Source organism: Diplotaxodon limnothrissa, linkage group LG10 (genome assembly GCF_057381915.1).
Source record: "Diplotaxodon limnothrissa isolate DT_005_m linkage group LG10, D_limnothrissa_male_GT1.1, whole genome shotgun sequence".
In the NCBI taxonomy this organism is placed as follows: domain Eukaryota; kingdom Metazoa; phylum Chordata; class Actinopteri; order Cichliformes; family Cichlidae; genus Diplotaxodon; species Diplotaxodon limnothrissa.
The window spans coordinates 8,796,319-8,821,550 of NC_140605.1; the positions used below are offsets into that span (position 1 = coordinate 8,796,319).

At 41.7% G+C, this 25,232-nt stretch overlaps 2 protein-coding genes across 3 annotated transcripts in view; one reads left to right on the plus strand and one right to left on the minus strand.

Moving 5' to 3' along the window:
• Positions 1-2,413: 2,413 nt before the first annotated feature.
• Positions 2,414-15,179, minus strand: eral1 (Era-like 12S mitochondrial rRNA chaperone 1). Its single transcript, XM_085363385.1, has 11 exons — positions 14,961-15,179; positions 9,784-9,942; positions 9,517-9,644; positions 9,351-9,428; positions 9,213-9,259; positions 9,063-9,124; positions 8,812-8,924; positions 6,893-7,189; positions 6,664-6,813; positions 6,164-6,244; positions 2,414-4,639 (listed from the first exon to the last, which is right to left on the minus strand). The coding sequence occupies exons 1-11, from the start codon at positions 15,064-15,066 to the stop codon at positions 4,517-4,519; spliced, it is 1,344 nt and encodes a 447-aa protein (XP_085219511.1). The 5' UTR covers positions 15,067-15,179; the 3' UTR covers positions 2,414-4,516.
• A 4,672-nt stretch (positions 15,180-19,851) lies between these two features.
• fam222ba (family with sequence similarity 222 member Ba) overlaps positions 19,852-25,232 on the plus strand; it is a 28,336-nt gene continuing 22,955 nt past the window's right edge. Inside the window, exons 1-2 of one of the 2 annotated variants that reach the window (XM_085363387.1) lie at positions 19,852-19,947; positions 20,657-21,194. The gene's annotated coding sequence lies outside the window, so the exon portion shown is untranslated. The remainder of the gene's footprint in view (positions 19,948-20,656; positions 21,195-25,232) is intronic. The other variant, XM_085363386.1, reaches the window with a different exon arrangement.

Consider the following 25,232-nt stretch of genomic DNA (forward strand, 5'->3'; position numbering starts at 1 on the left):
AGCAAATTTCCTCCAATCATGTAAAGATTCAAAACCAAATTTGTGGCACAATAAAGGCATCATTCCCTGTTGTGCTAATGAGTGCTGGAGAATAAAAAAAAAGCTTATCTATGCATGCAAATGGAAAGTTGTAGAAGGAGTAGAAGCATTTCTACAGCAGATAAAGAGCTCAAGGCAAAGCAAACCCCAGATAGTAATACCTCCATCTTTATCTCACCTCTCACACCCCCCGCCAGATCCCACACCCTAACTAGGGAGTGTTTTACCATGGCAACTGTCACGTTCCACCTAACGTGCTCCCAGGGTTCATACACGGCATGCACGTAGTTACTGAATTGAATGATTAGATTTGGTTCAAAATATTAGGTATTCCCTCTGTAGGTACACATTGAGCTATGATAAATGAACCCGCCCTTAAAATAGGGGTGAATAGTGTTTTTCTATATGAATAACTTGGTTTTGGAACTAGTGCTTTCATCAGTGCTGCTTGAGGAGTCCCTACACCTGAAAAAGATGTGGTGTACATTATGTATTCCTGCATACATCCTGCACTACATGACTCCCACCAGAGTCATTTACAGCTTAACAAGCTTTTGCACCAATTTTGAACTTGGAATTCAACGAGTTTCTACACGAGGAGCAAGAGACAGCTAAACCCCCCAGGAAGACTAATTTTCTCCTGAAAAACAGTCTGTTTTGAAGGGATGCAGACAAACTGTCAGGGATTAAAGACAAACCACAGCAGGCAACCCGCTCGATCACAGTCCAGCCATAATTTGACACTGTGAATTTGATGTTCGGCGTGTATGTGGCATATCTAATAAAAAATTACATCTCAGCTCTCCATATCCCGCAATCTAGCTAAGCGTGAGAAAGAGGAATAGAGCCCGTTTAATAAGTCAGATAACATGACATCAGCTGACATATCGTGGCATTAAATTCCAAACCATTGCACATAAATCCAAAGTATATGAGATTCAGAGGATTGTAGAGATGGCGAGCATTCGATTTATTACTATGCGGCGAGATAAAGTTCCAAGCTTTTTTTTATTTATTTTTTTTAATAAATGACAGGAGATACCTTGCATTGGCTGACTGCTTGAATTCTTGCAATTAGCCATGTGTGACAGAGAAAGGTCAAAACTAACAATTAACATTGGTGAGATGGAGGAACATTTGGGAAAATGAGAAACATGTAGTTCTTCTAAAAGTCCTTAAATTGATGAAGTATATAATTGAAAGTTTATACTGCTTAGCGAGAAAGAAAAAGGAGCCTAACTTTTGCAATGTTGCAGTTCATCATATTAGAATATAATTACACTTGTCTTTTGATTCTGGGGGTGAAGAATGTCTAGACCCATCATTGTATGACTGGGCTGCACAGCTTAAGTCTATTATACCTTTATTTTTTTAAATTTCATGTGCAATCTTAAGGTCAAAAACTACCTCTCCCCACATATTTAGACACAGTGAAAAGGCCGCAAATGCAGTGAAGGCAGAAAATATTTTAAAAACCAGGACTCTTTGTCTCAAAGCGGGTAAACAATTTTCTTACCACAGGAAAAAACGCTGCTAAATTTAAACTTTAGCATTTCCAAAGTACTTAAAATGAGTCAAGATGTTATGATGTCCTTCAAAGAACTGAATCGAAAGCATGGGATATCCAAGTTAGAAGATCTTAAAGCAGTTTTTCAAACAGTCATCATAAAGTTTTATATATCTGGACGTAATAAAACAAATGGTGTGGTCTTTAGCAAATCTGAAAATGACTCAGATTCAACCTCGGCTGAATTACAAAACACGACAGAAGCAATTGTTGCTGCTCATCAATCTTTTTTAACCTTTCCAAAGAATTTGAAGTCCATCATTCTACAGTGAGAAAGATTATTCATAAGTGGGAAAAAAATTAAAGGCAGTTTTCACAGGTGTGGACGTCCCAGCAAGGTCGCCACCAATCGCAGGCGTTGTTTTAGAATCTGCTCACTAGAACATTTTGAAACTGAAATGTCAGCAGAAGATTGGACGCCTACTTATGTCACAGAGTTCATACCGCAGACTGACATACCTGGGTAAAGTGAACATATGCTCCTGCCAAATGATATGTGCACTAAATGAGACTACTGCTTTTGCAGTGCAGGACATTTTGGCAAGAGGTCAGAGCAACATGTGAAAATTATTTTAAAAGAAATTCCCCTGGACCCAAACCTTTGTGCGCGGCTTATCCAGCCTTTTGTATGTGTAACTGTGAAGAAAAATGAACCCACTGCATTAAACACCAAAAACCTAAATGCATTATTTGGGGACAATAAAATCCCTAATCCCATTGGACAAGACAATGAATGGCAAATGAAAGAATAACATATATTCTGAATAACAAATCAAAAATATTCAAGGAATATTTTTTGAAATATGTGAAAGATCTGGCAGAAAATTAGCCATAAAAGCTGTTGTAGACGATAATCAGTTTTTTCCTTCAACAAACACTTGAATATATGTCGCGTGCATTATTCCCCTACTGTATGTTTTTAAAAGAAAAATAGTATTTGTGTGTGTTTTGAGTCCAGCTGGGTGTAGAAAGGGTGTGGGCCATCACTTGACAGAGGCAATCAGGTTGGACAGAGATAAGAAGAAAAAAAAAGTACAGTCTGGTCCACCCCAGATGTCATCACAATATGTTAATGAGCCAGAGTGGGGCCTTTAAGTGCTGGAACCCAACACAGGGACCAGTAAGGAGACCAGACGATGACACACACTGAAGGCAAAGAGGCGAGTATGTGACAGAGATGTGGTAACTGAGGCCTGGAGGCTCTGCGACAGGATCCCTTTCTTTTAATTTAAATACAAAACAGATTTCATATTACAAACATTTTAATTGGTTGTTCTACTCTAACAGTTATCCTCCTTGTTCTTGCAGATTACAAACTACAGGGACTCCCTGCTCATGGTTCTGTCTTGTGCCCTGGACAGGATATCATCTTATACTGTAAGTTTAAAAAAGAGACACTACAGTATAGATGATGTACTATCCAGGGTTTCATTCCCCCTCCGCTGCTATCAGCACACCAACACTGTAACTGAGCCTGAACACTCTGAGGGAGGCTGTCAAACCGTTACCATTACTGAGTTTTAGTAATGGTAAGGGTTCTACAGCCTTCTCTCAATGTCATCTAGACCGGGATGTGTCACTCACAAGCTCCTGGCGGGTATTTCCCTTTTTTTTTTTTTTTTTTTTTTTTTTTTTTTTTTTTTTAAATAGGTGCATATGAAATAAAGCAGATGGTTCTTAAATAAGCTTCTCATTGTTTTTTGTTCATCTCGGTGCAGCATATCAGCACTTTAAACTGATTGTGTTTGAGGAATTGCTTTCCTTCCCTGGCCGACGTGCATCGGTTTAAATATTTCCCAACTGCTGTCGGCTTGTCAAAGTGGCGATCTCTGCTGTGCAACGGGCTTGTCTAATCACTGGGAAGCAGCTGTTTTTGAGAGTAGGGGGAGCTTGAGGGGCTGACACAGCTTCTGAGAGACATTCGAGGCCTCTCCCTCCCTCCCCTGCTTAAGGCCACTAGCTGGTTATTCATCAAGATGCCCCGAATAGAGTAACCGTCAAGTTAACTCACAGGCAGCAGGAATGAATCTAATCACCATTATCTGACCCATTTTAGCATCAGGTTAGTGCTCCATTTTGCCATCCATTAGGGAGACAATTCAGCCCTCAGGGGCAAAGCTGGGCTTTATAAGAGCCAAAAAAGCAGAAGGAGGGAGAAGTGGGAAGCAGAGAAGGGAGGTGAGAGGGGGGGAGAAAAAGGAAGAAAGAAGTAGAACAAAAAAGTGATAGTTGCAGGGATGGATGGCCACACTTCAAAGGCAGTGGAGGAGGCTAAAGTGATGTGGGAGTGGAGGGAACAGGGTTGGATGGTACATCAGGGACATTTGAGTGAACATGACTGCGCAGGTCCTGCTTCAGTTTATCTACAGCCCGTGTTTGCACGAGGCGCCCGCCAAGTAAAAAGCTCTGAGAGCCAAAGATAAACCATGGGCTTTTTCACAGCTCGCCAAACCTGCTCAGCCATGAGCACACTGTCAAACTTGTGTCAAAACACTCATTTGATGGGAGTCTATGTCATGTTTGTTACTGAAAATATATCACTGCTTAATAACAATAATAATAAAAAAATAATAATAATTCGGGTGGGGGTGGGGGCTCTGTGGCTTGTGGAAGCTGCATTTAATCAACACTTTGGTTTTTTGCAGAAAAACCAAGGTGCTCTTTGCACTTCAACATCAATCTATGAACCGCATTCTGTAACATCTCTATGTAAAAGCTTTAATAATGCACGGGATGAATGGAGGCTGCAAAAGTCACAATTTATAGTAGAATTCCTTTTCTTCAGAGAGGTGTCAGGTCAAAGGAGTTCTGGGTCTGAGAAGATTTTATATGTTAAGTTACAGCGCCATATCAAACTCATGATGAGAGGTCTGTCCTTTTCTCTTCCTATTGCAAGTCCTTCATCCATTTTCACTTTTTCAGCTTGACTGAGAGCTTCAACCTGACTTCCCTCAGGTATACTCTGCTCAGGTCTTCGCTCGCTTCTTGTGCGATCCGCGCTACCATCTGTCCAGCTGTGCCGATCACCATCCTCTACGCACACAATAGAAACAGAAACATCAGCATCAGGCACCACTGAGCACATGAAAGGTTTTATTTCATTTACGGAAGAATAGTTTCCTTCAGGAAAAGTTTAGACGAGCATCATAACCTCAGCGTCATATCAAAACTGCAGGAAAATGAACTTGTCAAATATGAAACATTTGTGATTCAAGATGCTGATTATTCATATCTTTATATCGTTACCTCATTTGATTAAAACCTCTATAAATCAGTCAGTGTCCTTTATATCTCTGGTCTTTGGTTTCACCCATGTATGGTTGCATGCATGGGTAAAAAGTAGCTTTGTGTCAGGAAAAACACTAAATTCAGTGTTTATTGGTCAGTTACTGATTCGAGTTCTACCTCTACATTTCTTGAATCATTCCTGTGTGACATGCAAACTGTGAAGAACAGCGATGATCTTCATAACTTTTCTTGGAGGTCACCGACCTTGAAACATTTTCAGCACAACAGACGTAGCTTCAAATATTCCCTGTCGTTAAAAATGCATGGCTTAGAAAGGCTGCTCTAATATTTATGAGTTAAAAACACAAGGAAAAAGAATTTTTGGAGATACGTGGCAAACAAATACCAGAAGCCATCAGAGAGGCTACAGGTGTCAGTAAGAGAGGTAAAGATTTCACTTCTTTCAGCCCAGCATGCACTGACACTTCAGAATGGCAGCCTATCATTAAATTACATGTCCACACACAGAAGTAGAAATAAAGAGTTGATCCTAGTAGTGGGCAGCACGACTGCAATCACCCCTTTGACCCAAAGTTGGATAAAGTGTTAAGAAAACAGATGGATGGCTGTCCTGGCTATGTGATTATATGGATACTGCAGTAGATGTGGTCACACCACTGAACACAAAAGTACTTTCAAGGAATTGACTTCCCATCAATACTCAAAATATGCAACTCTTGCTAAAGCATGCGGAAGTAATTAAAAGTTATTTACACAGCGCCAAATCCCAACATCAGTTGCCTCAAGGTGCTTTATATTGTAAGGTAGACCCTACAATAACGCATACAGAGGAAAACCCAACAATCATTTGAGCCCCTATGAGCAAGCACTGTGGCGAAAGTGGGAAGAAAAAACTCTGTTAACAGGAAGAAACCTCAAAGCATGCCAACTGGATTCAACACTTTGACTAAACCACTCCAAAACCTTCATTTTTTTTTTTTTTTTCTTTTTGAGACATTTAGAGGTGAACTATGGCAAGTTATCCAGCTGCTGAAGCAGAACAGTGGCCCCAGACGCATCACACTACCACCAGCATGTTTGATTGTTGGTGTGAGGTTCTTTTTATGAAATACTGTACTAGTTTTACACTAGATGTTTCTGGGAATAAAAAAAAAGAAAAAAAGAAAGAAAAAAAAAAGAGTGATTTCAAACAACTACATGGACATACAGCACGTTTACGGTTGTCTCATTTGGTATGCAGGCCAAGTACAGCACTTCACTAACACAGATGCACGTGATAAAAGCCCAATAAAGGGTGAGAATGCTTACCATGTGGGTTTCTTTCTTTGTGTAAAGTTTCACAGAAATATCCAGCACTCCATCTTCTCCATCTTGCCAGAGTTCAACAGACTAAAAAATAGAGACATTTTGATCTTAGAAATGTATTCTTCACACATTAGGCAAATAAAGTTTTTAAAAATGGCAGCAGAGTCAAAGCAAGAGCAGATAATATATTCTGTGCGGAGAGAAACTCATGTCGCATAACTCCAAGAGCTGCTAATAACTAATCAAGCCCACAGTACGCCTTTGACATGGTTGTGCGATTCTGTAATGACAGATTTTATAATGGTGTATTCAAAAATGACCCTTGGGTTTCTTTAGAAGCAGCAACAAACAGCTGCATCAAGCACATGTCAACATGTAGAATGGAAGCAAGTATGAAGCTCTTTAAATAGGCTTTAATCAGTGCAGCCAGATGTGACGAGTGCAGTTTGCTGTCAGCTTACGGTCACATGTGACTTCAGAGAGTTCACTGGTTCATTAGTCACCTGTGTCATTGAATAGGGCACTTCCTGGGGCAGATACTCCAGAAGCTTCTCTCTGATGATGTTAGTGCAGACCTCCTCTGGACTTTGGTCAGTCAGGACTTCACTGTGATATTGCCATGATCCTGGCTTGGCAGCAACCATGAAGTAGCTCTTTAAGAACAGAAAAACAGAACACAGTTATACCACATGAACATTACAGTGCATCTTGATGTGGTCATATAACATTTACCTTCAGAGTGTCCACGTCCTCTCTGTCCACTGACGACAGCATGAACACGTCCTTGAAGTGAGGCCAGCCCTGCTGGTTTCTCAGTGTCTTCAGCTGTTCTTTGCTCAGCGCAGAGGTCGGCTCACTCCCATCCTCAGGTTCTGCGTTTTCCTCACCCTCTGAAGCCCTTTCTGATCTTTTCTCTGCCCACGGGGGCTTGATCACTGGCCTGATCCGCATTTTGCATCCATTCACCACTCCACACGTCAACTGAGCCGTGATATCCAGCAGTCTATCTTTAGCCTTCATGAGGTCCACCTTAAAATAAAATAAAATATGCAAACATTATCGCCTTTTCATGCAGGAACTATTTTCTTTATACTATCACGGTGATGGAAACTGTAAAGGCAGCCACATGCACACTTGCTCTGTTTGGCAGTTGTAGCTCTGTAGAAAGAAAGTAGTAGTTCCTACATCCAACTCCGACAACACTTGAAAAGTCAATTAAAACCTTTAATTCTTGCAGTAAGAGAGCGTTTTATCGATTGTTTAATTAAGCAATCGGGTAAAAATACTTTTGAGCAATAATAAATACTCAAGAGAAAAACATAGCTCTTTTAAAATGAACTGCTCATTGGTTTCTATTTTAGACTGAAGTGTTTTAATACTTGCATACAGTATCTATAAAAAAGCAAAGCATTTAGGTATTTACCTGCCATATTAAAAACAATCTTAGATGCAAAAATAAATAATCATAACTACAGTAATGTCAAATAAAATTAGGTATAGATGCAAGCTCACTCTTTCTTCTTAGAAGGCTTAGTTACACAAGCAGGAGGTAAACAGTTGACAGTTTTTGTGTGTGCATATATTATATATTATATAATCTGCAAAACAGTGTTACTAAAGTCTTGAAATAAATATGGTCTCGTGCACCCCATGCCCCCCTTTAGACTCACCCCTGCTTATGTGCACTTTAACTTCTGTAGCTTTGCTTCAGATATTCTCTGTGTAAAACAATCAGCGGTGGATGAGAGCAGCTACAAAGCTCGCTTTTCTTCACATTGGAGCTTGTTGAACAGGCGGTTTGGTTAAGGACTCAAGCCAGCTTTTTCCCAGTAAAGGACTTTATGGCAATTACAGTAACAAGCGCTGCTATTCTGTACACTAGAAAACCCTTTTCTTTCACTCCACCTGAGCTCACGGTCTCCGTAACAGCTCCACCTCTTTGCTCTAACTGAGCGCTACAGAGTCGTGGATTACACAAAGCACCAAACAAAAAACTTTGCATTGAGGATTTTCTATTATCGAGTGATTTGAATTAATCACTGCAGTGGAATTCACTGCAATGAATCCCATATTATTCCTTACTGTGGACAAACCTAATGAAAGGAACAAAGCTGTAACATAAACACATATTGGCAGCAACATTGTACTTAATGACCTTTCCCTGCTGCTGTAAATTCTTGTATTTTCTTTTTTTTTTTAATCATCCTGTGGGGTTTGGGATGGAAGGCCACTGACATGATTCTGAAACTAGAAGCTACTGTGAGATGAACTGATTTTGGGCTCTTTATTTGGTTTGGTGACAGTGACACAAACACTGAATGATGCCAGCTTTAGCTTTTAGCTTCAATAATAATAATGAATTAGGATGTTATAGGCAAAAAAGTGCTTCTTGTAAAGTGTACAGTACATTAACTGCTACTATCCCTGCAAATACTGCTTGTTTTAAATAGTTATAAACAAGCATGTGAGGTGGTATAACTACAGTTATTACTAAGTACTTGTCAAGAGGTTACAATATGAGGCATTCATACAAGAGAAAGGCTAGACTACATTACTACATAAGCTTTTATCAATCAGATTTCTTCCTGCCTTGTAGTTTCTGCTTTTATGAATCATGCGAAACATGCACATTTTACTCCAGCAAAAAGTACCTTATTCAGGACTAGGACTGCCGGAATATCCGGGTGCTGGGCCAGGCATTTCAGCACCTCAAAGTCGAGCCTGCTGCACATCCATTTGTCTGCCACATCCACCATGACTACCACTGGAAATGCAATTATAAGCATTTAAAAGGGAGCACTGCGCACCACTGTTCACATTAGATCAGCACAAAGAATAATAATAAAAAAATAGAGACTGCTCAATTGCGGTTAATAAATGACCCAGAGTGAATATATCATACTTAGGTCAGCTTCTTTGACCGTGTTCCAGGGATCCACAAGTAAAGACTTCTCCAGCTGGTGTCTTTGAAGACAGAATTTATTCATGTATTACACAGCAGAATAAAACCAGAGGGAGACAGACTTGAGTAATATCTAAATGGGAAAAGCACCTTTTGACCTTTGATGGAGTAGTAAGACCAGGAGTATCAAGCAAGATCTACAAAAAACAAACAATTTATTGACAAAGGGATATAACTTCTGAGCAACATTCCTGGATTAAAACAGAAAGGAAGCAAAAAGGTTCGTACTATCTGTGTGTCTTCCTCTGTTAGGACGCCCAGTGCACGTGACCGTGTAGTGTGTACTTTCTTGGACACAGCAAACACCTTTAAGACAAGATTACAGATTTTAGAAGGTGAGAAATAAGACAAATATTTTACAGAGTAAAGATTTTTTAAAAACAAAAACAAAAACCTTTCTGCCAAGGAGCTGATTGGACAATGTGGATTTCCCAGCATTTGGGGCACCTATTATAGCCACTTTCAAAACCTTTGAGTTTTCAGGTTGATCTGGATGTTTCATTAACAGAGACAACTGTTCACCTAAAAAGACACAACACTAAACATTAGACAGACCATAAACACGACAGAAGGATGACATGTGCAATTTTTGGAAAAAGGCTGAGTTGGAATGATCAGGCAAATTTAGAGATGTAAATCTCTGAGGCAGTGGTCTGGTTACCGCTGTCTGGCGGAACTGAGGCTGGAAGGCGATAAATGTTGCCGTCTGCCTCTGCTGCTTTGCCTTTCATCAGTCTGCTGAGAAATGCCTCTGATGTAATAAAACAAGCAGGAGTGAAGATAAATCCGTTCCCCCCTCCACGGCTGCAGGCAGCATTTCCTGTAAAGACATCAAAATCTCCATCACTTCACTGCCAGCTGGCCCGCAAGCTGACTGACTGATTATTCTTACTGGGATGTTAATATGACACAGAATAGTGACGCATTCAGATTTTCTTTGTCCAAACCCTCTCCTGCCCTGCCTCCCCCCCCCCCCCCCCCAAAAAAAAAAACAGTTCACAAAATAAACCATACATCATCACATACAGTGGGGCAAAAAAGTATTTAGTCAGCCACCGATTGTGCAAGTTCCCCCACCTAAAATGATGACAGAGGTCAGTAATTTGCACCAGAGGTACACTTCAACTGTGAGAGACAGAATGTGAAAAAAAAATCCATGAATCCACATGGTAGGATTTGTAAAGAATTTATTCGTAAATTAGGGTGGAAAATAAGTATTTGGTCACCTCAAACAAGGAAAATCTCTGGCTCTCACAGACCTGTAACGTCTTCTGTAAGAAGCTTTTCTGTCCCCCACTCGTTACCTGTATGAATGGCACCTGTTTGAACTCATCATCTGTATAAAAGACACCTGTCCACAGCCTCAAACAGTCAGACTCCAAACTCCGCCATGGCCAAGACCAAAGAGCTTTCGAAGGACACCAGGAAAAGTATTGTAGACCTGCACCAGACTGGGAAGAGTGAATCTACAATAGGCAAGCAGCTTGGTGTGAAAAAATCAACTGTGGGAGCAATCATCAGAAAATGGAAGACATACAAGACCACTGATAATCTCCCTCCATCTGGGGCTCCACGCAAGATCTCATCCCGTGGGGTCAAAATGATCATGAGAACGGTGAGCAAAGATCCCAGAACCACACGGGGGGACCTGGTGAATGACCTGCAGAGAGCTGGGACCAAAGTAACAAAGGTCACCATCAGTAACACACTACAACGGCAGGGAATCAAATCCCGCAGTGCCAGACGTGTTCCGCTGCTGAAGCCAGTGCATGTCCAGGCCCGTCTGAAGTTTGCCAGAGAGCACATGGATGATACAGCAGAGGATTGGGAGAATGTCATGTGGTCAGATGAAACCAAAGTAGAACTTTTTGGTATAAACTCAACTCGTTGTGTTTGGAGGAAGACGAATACTGAGTTGCATCCCAAGAACACCATACCTACTGTGAAGCATGGGGGTGGAAACATCATGCTATGGGGCTGTTTTTCTGCCAAGGGGACAGGACGACTGATCCGTGTTAAGGACAGAATGAATGGGGCCATGTATCGTGAGATTTTGAGCCAAAACCTCCTTCCATCAGTGAGAACTTTGAAGATGAAACGAGGCTGGGTCTTCCAACATGACAATGATCCAAAACACACCGCCCGGGCAACAAAGGAGTGGCTCTGTAAGAAGCATTTGAAAGTCCTGGAGTGGCCTAGCCAGTCTCCAGACCTCAACCCCATAGAAAATCTGTGGCGGGAGTTGAAAGTCCGTGTTGCTCGGCGACAGCCCCAAAACATCACTGCTCTCGAGAAGATCTGCATGGAGGAATGGGCCAAAATACCAGCTACTGTGTGTGCAAACCTGGTAAAGACCTATAGTAAACGTTTGACCTCTGTTATTGCCAACAAAGGTTATGTTACAAAGTATTGAGTTGTATTTTTGTTATTGACCAAATACTTATTTTCCACCCTGATTTACGAATAAATTCTTTACAAATCCTACCATGTGGATTCATGGATTTTTTTTTTTCACATTCTGTCTCTCACAGTTGAAGTGTACCTCTGGTGCAAATTACTGACCTCTGTCATCATTTTAGGTGGGGGAACTTGCACAATCGGTGGCTGACTAAATACTTTTTTGCCCCACTGTAACTCCAAGATTTTTGTGCTGTCTTACCCCCAAAACTGCAGCTTTTAAAAGTCGTTTTGGATAACAAGCACTTTTATGGAGAAATGTGTTAACAAGCAATTTGTTGTTACTTTTGCAGAGAATTTTGAGCCTTAGTGGAGGTATAAAGTCTCAGGCTGCTCCTGTTAGCACTGTGCAGGAGAGAAATGATTCACTTTATCTAGCAAATATAAATGTAATCAATTTATGATTTAAACTACTTTTAAAATCAGCTTTCCAAAAGTTTAATAAGAAAGGACTTTAATAGTAAGAGGAGGGGGGATTCCTCCTTGAGCTGGACCAAAATCAACAGGATCATCTTCCAGAAACTCACTGCTCTACTCTCACTACATGAGGCCGGGCACTAGGGCAGTAGGGTCTGACAATGTCCGAGGATTTCATCCCGATACCTAATGGCAATCATGGTGCTGTTGCCTAGCCTGTAGAGGTCTTTGTGTCCCTCCATCAATATGGATCCCCAGACCATCACTGACCCAGTACCAAACCGGTTATACTGAACGATGTTACAGGCAGCATAACGTTCTCCACGGCTTCTCCAGACTCTGTCACATATGGTCAGGGTGAATCTGCTCTCATCTCTAAAAAGCAAAGGGCATCAGTGATGACCTGCCAATTCTGGTATTCTGATGGCAAAATCCAATCAGGATCAACATCATAGGGACCAACAGAGGATGTCAGTACTCAGGCCACCTTATGTAGTCTGTTTTTGATTGTGTGGTCAGAGACACTCACACCAGCAGGCTGTAGCAGGTCATTCTGGCGAAGCTCATCCTGTTCCTCCTTACACAAATGGAGCAGATGCCGATCCTGGTGATCGCTTATGGACCTTCTACAGCCCTGTCCAGTTCTCCTAGAGTAGTGGTTCCCCGCCCCCCCGCACAAACACATACTCCAACCACACACGCCCATATTTTGTTTTCAAACTCCATTGCGGTTTATTTCACGCCTCAAACATTTAGTAAACAATTAAGCAAATACTAGTAAACTGCAATAAATTACAGGTAGTAATAAAATACACTACTAACTCTTTTACACTACATCCACACCTGCATGGGTATTTTCGAAAAACGCAGCTGTTTCTGTGCGTTTGGGCCTTTCGTCAACACGTAAACGGTGTTTCGAATCACAGAAAACTGAGATTTTTTAAAACTCTTTTGCGAGGAATACAGAGTTCATCGCGCAACGTCAAAGGTATGTGCCTTTTTTCACATCACGCTGTGTGCCACTGCCACGTTATTGTTTACATGAGATGAATTGCAGAATGGCATATAGAGACAAAATACTGTTAATCTGACTATCTGCAGGTTTTACACGCTTACATACACACACGCAGTTACTGTCCCTCCATTTAGAAAGGCAGAGAGGTCATGGTGTAATTATTTTACGTGTAGTTTTTTTTTCCTGTGTAATAATATTCAACATTGCTATCAACACATTTTTCAAAAAATGCCTCTCTGTGACAAAATGGATTCAAAAACAAAAACAACTGTGGGATACTGTTTGTCTGTGATTTGGACAGGGGGAACAAATTGTGGCCAGATCAGCCTGATATTATTTCTATCCCACTGTAATTTTACTCTATAAAGAGCTAACATCTCCAAAATGTCAGGAGTAGTTAGTCAAGAAGTGTTTGTGAACTAAAAATCGAGAATGTGGGATACTGTTTGTCCAAACCAATTCTGCAGGGGATACCTTACCTTGGCACTTGTTCAGGTGAAGCCAAAGGAAAGATATGCTTCAACATATTTTCTAGTCTTTGGCTTGGAAGGAAGTTGGTTTGGAAACATATTTGGCGATGCTTAATCTCCTGTTTTGCGTTTGTGTGAGAGCCCCGTCAAAAGCCTGTCCATTATGCTAGCAGTGTCCAAGAGTTCTTTTTTGTTTTGTTTTTTTCTTTCATACCACCCCTGCAATGGCTCTGCGCCCCCCTCCCCCCTTTGGGAACCTCTGTCCTAGAGTAACTGGTTTTCTCCTGGACTTTCCTCTACACTCTTAAGACGGATTAACAGCCCCTCTACTACCTAACTACAAAGATCAATATCTCAGAAGTTTAACTGACTTGATGGTGTATTCAAAAAAATAAAAATCAGAATTGGTTGGGTCTGGGATGCGAACAGCCTACGTAATTCAAAGTAAATTTTACAAAATGTATCAATTAAAAAAAAATGACAGTGTAAACCAATCAGTGTGAAACAAATACACACTGTCAACTGAGTCTACTCGACACAGTTGACTGCCAGCTGGTTATATTCCTATAGAAGAGGATGGTTGCTCAGCACAAATATATTACAGGGTGTATCAGAAAGAGTCATCCACTTACAAAGCGCTTTAACCTTACAGCTATTTACTGGTAATGATCTAAACATGTACCTTTAGAAAAAAGGGATTCAAGAGTTTTTGTGAGTGCTTGCCGGTAGGTAACAACAGGTAACAACAACAGCAGCTCCAGACACGCTTTCTTGTATGTTATTACTAACTTGACCCCAATCAATTGCAGACTGATGCCAGACTGACTCAGTCTTACAACAACATGGCAGGTTTTAATGACGTGTTGGAGAACGTCTCATTTTTCAGTCAAAAAACATCTGTAGTGAGAAAAGTGTCTGTGAAGGTTCTCAAAGCCACCTCCATAGGACAAGACTCAGCAGTCCATCTGCATCTTAAAGATAAAGGACACTCTTTCAAGGATGCCAATGTTCACATTTTGGACAGAGAAGACAGATGGTTTGAAAGAGGAGTGAAAGAAGCCATTTATGTCCACTGTGAGCGACCATCTTTGAACAGAGGCGGTGGTTTACGACACCAACTGTCTGCCATCTATAATCCAGTTTTGAGTTCTCAGCATGTAAGAAAACCCAGGTAAAGCATTGAGATAATATCATATCGATAACAATAGCTCATCTTTTCCGCCTCAAATTATCAGCCATATTTTCTGTCTGTTCACGGTCCTTTACACGGCGTCTATACAGTTAATCAAAGCAGCAATGACATCTTCATCCATGTAGATGTCATTATAATGTCTATGGTATTAGCATTCATTCATTCATTCCGAGCTACAGGTGACATTTCACTTTTCCCCATTTGGTATTAACCCCGAGCCTCAAATATTTCTCCTTTCAAAAATGAACAAAATAAACGATAAGCAGAAAAATAATGTCTCCACTGACCCGCTGTCAGAAACCATGACGCACTTTCCTGTCGAGCAGACACGGCGAGCCGCCTGGAGAGGACAGCCGAGTCTCTGAAAAAGCGACCACACACTCTGAGAGCCATCTTACTTTGACAAAACAACAGCTGCTGTGTTTTAGCTAATAAGACGTTGTTCGTCTGCGAAGAACTGGGTCACTTGTTTACATTCACATTGCCTGTAAGGTAAAACCATGTTGCTTTAACCAAAGAGAGGTATCTTCCGTTCTGGAGAGGGTCTGTATGAGTGTGCTTGTGAAAGCTACACCGCCCCCTAGCGGCTGCAGGGTCAACTGCATCCCTGAACATCCTACTCGCATTCATCTGAAACGTTAAAGTCAGATAGCAAATTAATCACAACCCACTGATTAAACTGATTTTTTTCAAGGCAAATAAAACTGAAATATTTATTGTTTGACAAGATTTACATCATAATATCCAACTACTCTCCTAATGACTCAGTAAAGACTGTACCAGTTGCGTACTCTTCACTGACTAAATCGAAAATGACAGTTCATGGTCTGAGTGACTGAAAATGATTGCATAAGAAGAGAAACAAGGAAACAAACAAATAAAGGCTGGGGAATGAGAAGAGAGATCATTGAGTTTGGAGGAACTATGCGATGGAGGAAATTATTCGAGTGGGCACAACTGTTCTCTAGGCCTTACTTCTACATAACAAAATAATATAACTGTTGTGTGTCATTTTGCAGCAAACCCTCTTTAACTCCCAGAAGTCCCCCGAGGCCCCAGCTTAGGAACCACCTGTCTACAGCAGGAAGGACAGAGACAAGCTGAAATCAGCCGACGGCAATCCCAAATCAGCTCATCACAATGCACAAACGCGTCTGCCAACCTGCAGTTTGACAGACCTCAAAGGGACTTTTAGAAGAGGTGATATTCTCTAGATTACTTTGTGAGCAATGCTGCACCCACAACCGCAAATCAGATTGCACTGCTCAGACATTTTCTTTCCCTCTTGTCCCATGAGCGCACACAACAGAGCTGATCCCCAAGGGTGCTTGAAGCACAATTTTGACAGTGTTGTTGAGGATATATTGAGCATGGGTCGCCTAAAGCAGCATACTAACCTGAAGAAAGCATGCATGCTGACAAACTCACTCACCTCCCCGTAAGATTTAAGCACTAATTCATGAAGATGAGCTGATATAATGGCCTGATAACCACAAAGTGCATGAGGTTAATAGTCGGACTAAAAGGACGCAGTTTGCGTGGTGATTGTTTACTGTAATACGTTGTTTTCAATATGCAAGGGAAAGCCAAGCAGAGCAGATGTCTCCCTGTAGTCCATCAAGCTCACCGGCTGTTTGTTAGTCCTGGAGGACTTGCTCGGGGTGGAACAAACACCTCCACTGGGGAGGATGATGAAGGATATCAGGTAGCTCACAATCTGTCATCATCTAACTCTAAAAGCTCAGCAGCAATGGAGGGGCAACAAAAATGGAGCTTTTAGCAGACACTTACTGCCAAATTCCAATTGAACCAGAAACCAAAAGGATATTTGAGGATCAGTAATGTTTGAACTTCCCCTCTATCTGCCTCTCTCTTTCTCTCTCTCAAATTCATTCAAGGCATTTTCTCCCTCCGGGCTTTCCTCACATGGCCACTTCACGTGGGAGTGTATCAGAGTCTTTCTATGACTGCATTAACTTTGGCCTTCAGAAAGAGCTCTCTCTCTCTCTCTCTAGAAAAAAAAGGAAAAAAAGACAAAAAGGCTTCGCCTGCAGACCATTTAATCATAAGCTGTAGCCCACTTTGGTATGTGAAGTGCACTTGCCAATGAGATGCTGCACGGTGTGATGGAAAACCTCTCTGCTACAGCGATTCAGCATGCTGTTGATTCCTAATCAATCTTTATTTTCAGTAATTCAAAAGAACACGCGGCACTGACGTTGTACGAGTCAGATCTCCCCGAATATGCAGAATTTTCTGCAGCCCGATGTGGAGATTTTCTCAAACTTCTATTTTTGATTTATTAATAACGCTAGCTGGAATTAGATGAGCAATAACTGGCAGTTTCTGTGCTAATAAGGAGAGCTTGCTCAGCACGAGGAATAACAAAGAACTATAAGCACGAGCCACGGGGCATGTCAACAGGGAGCAGAGGTGGGGGAAAAACAATCTGTCAGTGCGTCAGAGCATCCATCACTCCATCACCACTGATTGCAGTGAGAGGCGTGATGGGGCACAGCCGGCTGACTTTCTCTCAAACAGCCGCTCCTGAACTTTATCATGCTGAGAACTCCAACACAGATCGGCTATTTGCGAGGGATCCCACAGATTAATGAACGGATGGATGAATTTCCACATGTGAGAAATGAGATTCAACTGTTACATTTTATGTGACGCCCTGAAGGTCCCCCAAGGTCCCTCGATTCAGCAATCACTGCTCGAGACGTCCTTGCTCTGCCTGCTTTTTTTTTTTTTTTTGTTAAAGAGGTGATTTAGCTCCTAAACTACCCATATAGGTCACACTGATGCTCTGATTGTACAATCTCTCTCTCCGTGGGGGAGATAAAGTGGGGTGGAAAAAAAAAACTTTTATTCATTCCAGACTTGCAATCGATGGGACTTGTCTGTGAAGTGGATCAATAATGCCTCCCTTTGAAATCATCAATCACGTCAGTGGTGAATTTAAAAAGCGTAATTAGGAACAGCGTTCTTATACATCCTGTATTGACGTCTTCTTTGGTATGGAGAAAGACACCATTCTGCATCATTAACTTTGTATTATTGCCTGATGGAGCCTGCTGCTGCTACTTCCCCACCTGCTGAACTCGGAGCGCTCTGTGTGATTGGGCTTTCAGACCAAATTCTCCCTTCTTTCACTTGCTGATGGGGGGAAGTGAAGCTTGCAGGCCTAAATTGGCTGAAGTATTGTAATAAGCCCGGTCCATACTGGAGCTCAGGCCGCGGCTTCACAAAGCTTTGTATCAGAAATGTTTACGGGACTGAGCACGTGTAATTTTCTCTGTAATAATCTTATCTGATTACTTTTGCGGAGGCTCCAACGTGACAAGACATTACATAGCCGTGAGCACACATTCTTAAGCTTCCACAACTGGCCACGGTCTTCAGTGTTGTCGGTCTGTCTCTCTCTTGTAATAAAAATGGTATCAATACTGCAGAGAGGGCAGGTGGGCGATTGTAATGGAGTAATTTATTTTAGTTGTCACAGAAAAATAAGTCTTTGATTAGGGAGCTATACACATCAGGCTGCACAAATAGAACCTTTCATCAAATCACAAAGCATGTGACACTATTGACCAGGAGTCCTCTATCTGGGTTTTTATCTTCCCCAACAAGATTCATAATACAATATGTGAGCAGCACAATGAGGCAAAATGCAAGCAGAATATAGCATAATATAGCTCATGCTCAAGGCAAGTCATGTGCCATTCTTCCAGATGAGTAGGAAATTTTGGTCAGAGATGCGCACAAACAAGCTTAGAGGTAAATGAGCAATATTCAATATTCAAGGTTAGAATACTGATTATTGAAGTTAAATGGCAGGTCAAAACATCCTCACCTCAAGGCTGCTCACTCGTTTTCTTTTCGTGAAGTTTTCCGGATTATGCTTTAAATTCATAAATGAATTTCAAGACATCTAGGAGGGAATATACAAATGGGTGACTGAACTTTACTTGAGCTACATGTCCAAAAATATGAAGCATAACACCTATACACCTTGTATATACCTATACATGTACTGACGTGAAAATATATACATTGATGAGTATGAAATCATGCCACAGTACTTAATGTCACTGGGTCTCAACCCTGACTGACAGCTGCTCTTCACAGCAATCCCTGAAAACATTTGTGCTGCCTTAAAAACATTTGATTCAGCTTTTAGTCTCCGTCATGTTCAGATGCTTACAGCATTGCAAACTAGAGACCTGTATCAGATTAAAGGGAAAAAATACCTTCAATACAATTTCAGTGGACTGATGCATTGTTTCACCGAGTTTCTGCACTCTCTCAAGCTTACATTTTATTCCACTCTGACACCTCTTTCATATACTGAGTTGCGTTAATGTTAACGGGTATGTGTTTAATTCTGTTTGATTTTGCTTTAGTGAATTTTAGATCATTTGCTTAATTATTGAATTGAATTATTACTTGTTTTTTAAATTTTGATTTGTACCCATTATACTTTATTGTATTTACTTTGCTTTTAGATTAGTTTGGACTTTACAGGGAATTTTGTTTGTTTTTGTTTATGTCGTATTTTATTTTGCCATACACTATTCTGATTATTTAAGCTATTTTGACATAGGTTGTGTTTAAGTTTTCCAACTGCTGTAACAAAAGAATTTCCAATTTTCTGTGATGAATAAATTATAAATCCAACTCCGATGAATGCTGTCTCATTTCACTCTGTACTGTACCACTGTACATGGTTGAAATGATAATAAAAGCCACTTGACTTGACTTGACTTGAATGCCATAGCACATGATTTACACCATTTTCACACTCCTGAAACCATTCAGTAAACGCGTGTACCCTTTAGATAGGAGCACTGTCATATATGTAAGTCCATAATATGTTTCATACCTTACCACAGCTGATGAAGCTGCTGTTATTTTGTCTACAAAGCTCGTTAACCAAATCTAATTAGACTGAAGAAAAATAGACAGCTAAAGGCTAATATTTATTTACTGGCCTATGTAGGAACTATTTTAATGTATTTCACTAATTTCACGTCTAAATATTCAGCCGTCCAATCGCGCTTCAAGTTCACTGTCCCTTTAAACCACTCGGGCGTCCTGCTCAGCGCACGGCGCAGTCTGGAACGGTCCCAGCTACAGCGCATGCGCCAGAAGTTGCTGCCGCAGACAGCAGCAACAGCAGTGATTCGGCAGCACAGGGCAACGGGAGAAAATCTGTCCGTTTTAAACCATGGCGACGTACTAAACGATGCCTTTCGCAGAGGTAAACGGAGAGTAAGTAGTTGTATCTTTATAACACGCCTGCTGTCCGACACCGTGTGACGTCCTCTGAGAGTGTGGCGTAAATATTAGGAAAGGTTGAGAAGGCAACAATGGGACTGTGTATGTTTCAGACTGGCTGGCTAGGTTAGCTAGCCAGGAGCCTGGGCAGTCAGCTGGCACGCTGACTGGTAACATACAGGTTTATAGCAACTGTACTGCTCTCCTGCATTGGCCCTGTATCTACTGTAAAGCTCCCATCAAAGGCTTAAATCTCTCTGATACTCAACTATGTTTTAGTTAGAGGGAAAAGCCATAAATTCTCGATTAGAGCTGATGATAACTGTACAAACTGGGCTTATGTTGTGTTGTGTTCAGCTGGTTAGCTAGTTTATATTGTGCAATGTGACAGCCACCAGTGCGGATTAAGCTGAGCTGTATTTGCCTGCTAAAGTATCATCGTCATCATCATCACACTCGTATGTTCACAGATTAAAAATGTCATCAACAATGATGCAGGTAGTTTTGCGCCTCATCTCAAGCTAAATCGTAAGTGGTTCTCCAATAAGAAGCCAGTTGCGGATGAAAGTTACAAGTTAGGTTATTTTATACTGCTTGCTACCTTCAAAGTTGTCTACCCCTGGCTAGTGTCCGATATAATCATGAAAGCGTGCAACCATTTGCCAAGATTTAGAGTCTCGGCCGTCTCCACTCGACTGTACAGATGCTGTGCGCCCTCCTTGCTCTCCAGGCGCGTCTGCAAATGGCACCTCTTAAACATAACGCCACGGGGAAGTGTTTCCACCTGCAAAAGCAAGTGTTAAAGGTGATAACAAAAGGTTGACGTCACCGAGCTCATCCTGATCCTGCCGCACAACCTCGACCGCTGAGGAGGTGGAGAAGGAGGAGGAGGAGTGCAGGAGTAGTTTCAGAGGACGAGAACAGCTTCTGTTTTTAATGCTAGGACGTCTAATGGTTCGTGTCTGGAAGGAAAAGGTCTATCTCTGATCAAATTTCGGGTATCCTAAGGGCGCACTTAACTAATGGGATCATATCGACGTTTCTCCCCCTCCGAGCCCAATCTTTACACGGCGGAATGTTAATGTTGTCACAGCCTGTCCGTGTTGTCTTTGGCTGCTCTGCTTTTATTGCTGTAATCGGTCTGTAATGTCATGGAGCTTGTGACGGATTTGATTAAAAGGCAACTCTTCTGTTCTATGACTGACCGGACTATGGAAGTTATCTGCTTTGTGCTTCACATGGTAAGATGATAAAACTGTGAAATATCCAGCGATTTAAAAAAATAAACTAATAAAAGTGTTTTGTCTACATTTGCATGCCCCTTTGAAATAAAAAAAAAAAAAAAATATATATATATATATATATATATATATATATATATATATATATATATATATATATATAAATAAAATAATAATCTGTCGTTATGTAAAAAAGCCTTTTATCTCTTCTTTACCACGACAAAGGTGGGACTGTCTAGTCTATAGCAACGAGGGAAGGATGTGCTCTGTGATATCCAGCGCTTACTCAAACAAGAGCCTCACATTACTTGCCCAGAAGTGCAGTTTTGCAATGTAGCTTTCTTCCTCTATATTTTCCAAAGAGCGGATAATTAAATTTCAGACCTTGTTGTCGGGGAAACTCGGGGGGCGCGGGGGGTGTCCCTAGAACAGTATTTTTTATTTTATTTTTATTTTTTTTGGCAATTATCGTGTAGCAGGAACCCTCTTTGCATTGGGATGCTATGTTTCCCAGCACAATGAAGCTTAATTGGGGCTCAACAGCAAATTAATATAAGGCCTCTGCCCATCTGTAAAATGCAGTTCACCTCTAATGACAGCAGTTATGTCAGTGAATATATCTCTGTGTGTGTGCCACTGGGTATGTGGTTGCTTCTATTTAGGTCTCAAAATGACGTGTTTGCTCTTAGTTATAGAGGCTGCAGATAAGTCTGGATGTCATGAGCGCATGGTTCATTCGTTCATGTCACGCTGGTCAGCTCTGTAGAAAATTACAGCGTTCCAGCAAATTGAAATACCACTTGAATGTATGTGTTAATTAGATCTCTGCATGCCTTTTCAAAAGTGTCTCTCCTCCTCTGCCCATGAGTCATGTGCTGACTCTTTGACCTGTCACCACAAATCCTGAGTCTTTGCTGAGGGCAAACTGAAAGAAAAGCAAAGTTTTTTTTCCCCCTTTTTTTTTTTCCACCTTCCCAGCCAGCCACTGACAAATTTGAACATATTGATCTACACTAAGGGCAGAGGAGGGCAATTTCCTCTAAAGTACTTGTGCAGCATCTTGGCTGCTATTGCCTCTGTTTGTTGTGGCCCGCAGGTGACGTAAAACTATGGCATGGGGGGGGGAAAAAGCTACATATTGTAGAGAACACACATGATTAGAGGCTTTAGAATAAGTCGAGTGTGATTGTAATGCACGCCTACGCAGTTTTCCAGACGCTATTCTTACACGTTGTTCTTGCAAACACATGGCAAAGCAGATATTAGTGAGTGATGACTAGCTTCACAAGGTTCAAACCAATCATTGTGAGCACCTTACACTGAAGCCCAGATGGTTTTGTGTTGCAGAAGGTTCTCCATTCGACAGCCAAACTGTCTGATTCCCAACATTAGGCTTGTTTCAGACAGCAGTAATAAGAGGATAACATCAAAGCTCTGCTTTATTTCTGAGAGACTTCAGAGCAAGACTATGAATAACAGATCACAAGGTACAAAGAGTGAACCAGAGAACTTAGGCAGCTTTTATGTTTCAGCTGTTGTTGGGATTCACGGGGAGCTCATTAAAACACATTGATGAGGAAGAGTCCCGATCCTCTGATTGTTGACTGTGAAATTGCTCAGCTAACCAACATATTTTTGATGCAATGATTTTTCTGTGCCGGAATGAGCCTCTTGGCTGATGCTCATTCAAAGCCAGTGATTTGATGTAGCATTTTAGAGACTGTACTTGAAATGGAAATGTGTAACCGTGTGCTCTTCCCCCAGTGCAATACATGTGTACCTTTCTTTTTTTTCTTTTCCTGCAGGGTCCTGTGTATGTTTAATCGCTCACAGGTGTTGTCAGTGAATTTTATGCCCAGCATATTTTCTATTTTCCACACCTGATCATTTTAGATGAGAATGATTTGTTGACTAGTTCCATTTGCTAAATAAGGCTGCCCCTCTACCCAGGTGCCAGGCAGAAGGACTGAGATTTCCTAGGTACCATTGATCTTTCCGCCAGCTCCACCTTTCAGTCCTCCCATCACCAGGGCAGCTGTCAGCCCACACTCACCCACTCAGCCACCCACCACTTGGAGAAACTCTCTCTGAGGCCACCCAATGTCTTCTCAGCTGAATGAGTCTGGTTTCAGACAGTGAACAGATGTTTGGTAGCCTCTGTGAGAAAGTCAGGAGACTCAGTATGTGGGTCAAACGCAGGTCAGACTCAGCATAGAGAACTGCAGCCACATGATACATCCAGATCAAGTGTTTACAACATGATGGGCAACTTCTGGATATCTCTGAGAAAAGAGACTCAACTGCAGGACTGAGGCTGTGGGTCAGCTGTTTGCATGGTATTCAGTTTGGTTCATGTGGGTGCTTTTATTTTGTGCAGTGACCGCAGGCAGTAGCCTTCATATGAAGATACAGTTTGTTTCTTTGTTTGCTGCATTTTTGTGCATAGATTTGCATGCTAGCTGGCAGGTCCAATTAGGGTAACAAAAAAAAGAAAAGAAAAATAAAGCCCCACTCTTGCTTGGTAGTTTGCATAATCAGCAAAGCCGAGCCCTTAAGCCAGGGAGTGATGTTACAAACACAAGGAGCAAAGGGCTTTCTGAAACTGTTATGTCTTCAGCTTGAGGGTAATCATGGACAAATCTCTAAGCCTCACAGTGCCATTCACAGCAATAACAACAGTTAGTGCAGTAGGACGAACAGGGCTAGGTCTAGGAGAGCATCTGTGTGATCAGGCTTGTCAGAGGCATTGCAGATGACGGGGTTGTTTATCCACCTCCATCTTCACAGGAACAGCAGAAGAGCAGGGCAGATACTGTTATCTGTTTATGGCACAAGAGAAGGGCATCTCAGTTGGATCACTGACCCTCCACGGGCACTCTCCGCCTCCTAGTACCAAGCGCTGTCTAATAAGAGGTCGCCAGACGAGTCCCATATCACTCTTAAGTGATCCTAATAGATGCCATTAGCATGTCCACGGTTATTGCTGCAGTTTTCCACTGACCATGCCAACTGTACATGTCAGGGCATCATTATCCACCGACAGGGAGGCTCAGAGTCTGACCCAAGTCTGTGGGGTCAGAAAGAATGCCACAACAAAGCAGCAGTGAAGCTGTAGAGGATATCAAGTGGTGGGGATATAGGGGAGAGTGAGCTCAAAGTGTCATAGTTGGCACAGACATTAGATAAAGCTTAGCTACAAGAGGATTAGAGAGGGAGGAGATGTAAAATGCTCTCGGCTAATTGGGCTTTATTTTTAATATTTCAGAGGGTTCATTAGACACTAAATTGGTGAAGTATTTCAGCTCTGTCTGTTGCCTGAGAGCCTTTTTCGGGACAAGCTTTACAACCTGAATAATGGCATAATTTTTGTTAAGGCCTGGTCATTGAAAATAGCACACTGGTATATTAAAATTCTCCCTTTTCCCCCTCCTGTTACAAGGTTAGATTTCATCTTTTTTGCCCAAATACAAGCTTAGTTGCAGGCCTACATCTGGGTCAGTGCATTCTGACTTCATCTACTTGACTTTTTTTGTTTTTTTCCTCTATGTAATTTTGAGCAGGTCACAGTTGCCTGAAGGATATACTTTAGGGTATCATACAGTTGTCTTTCAAACTGACAAAGCAGTGAATGACTTTGACAGTGGGTATGGGGCTCAGAGGCTTGGTCTGGGTGTTAAGCTCTGTGCTGGAAAGGGACGTAGGCTGTGCTGAGAGAGCTGTCGAGAGCGGTCAGTGCACAGCGCTTTGCCATGACCCTCCACAGCTTATCATCAGTTACACCACTTCTCCGGGCCTCAGTGTGTGGGTGTGTTTTTTCTGTGTCCGTGCAGCGTGCTGGAGACAGAGTGGTGCTTAGAATGGGGTCCTTTATAACCTCCTAACCCTCTGGTCCTGTTTGCTTCCATTGTTGGCCACAGTGAATGGTATCTCCGTGCCTTGAAAAGTAACCAGATGACATTCTTCCTGTTGTTCAAAAGGGCCTGGGGTTCCGTTGTAAAAAGCATCTGAAAGGATAGGCTAAGACTGTGACCTTCAGAG

Coding starts and splice junctions, on each gene's coding strand:
- eral1 (XM_085363385.1), bottom strand. CDS start 15,066: ATGGCTCTCAGAGTGTGTGGTCGCTTTTTCAGAGACTCGGCTGTCCTC. Junction 9,943..14,960: donor GTCATGGTTTCTGACAGCGG/GTCAGTGGAGAC, acceptor ATGTCTTTACAG/GAAATGCTGCCTGCAGCCGT. Junction 6,814..6,892: donor AGGACGTGGACACTCTGAAG/GTAAATGTTATA, acceptor CTGTTCTTAAAG/AGCTACTTCATGGTTGCTGC.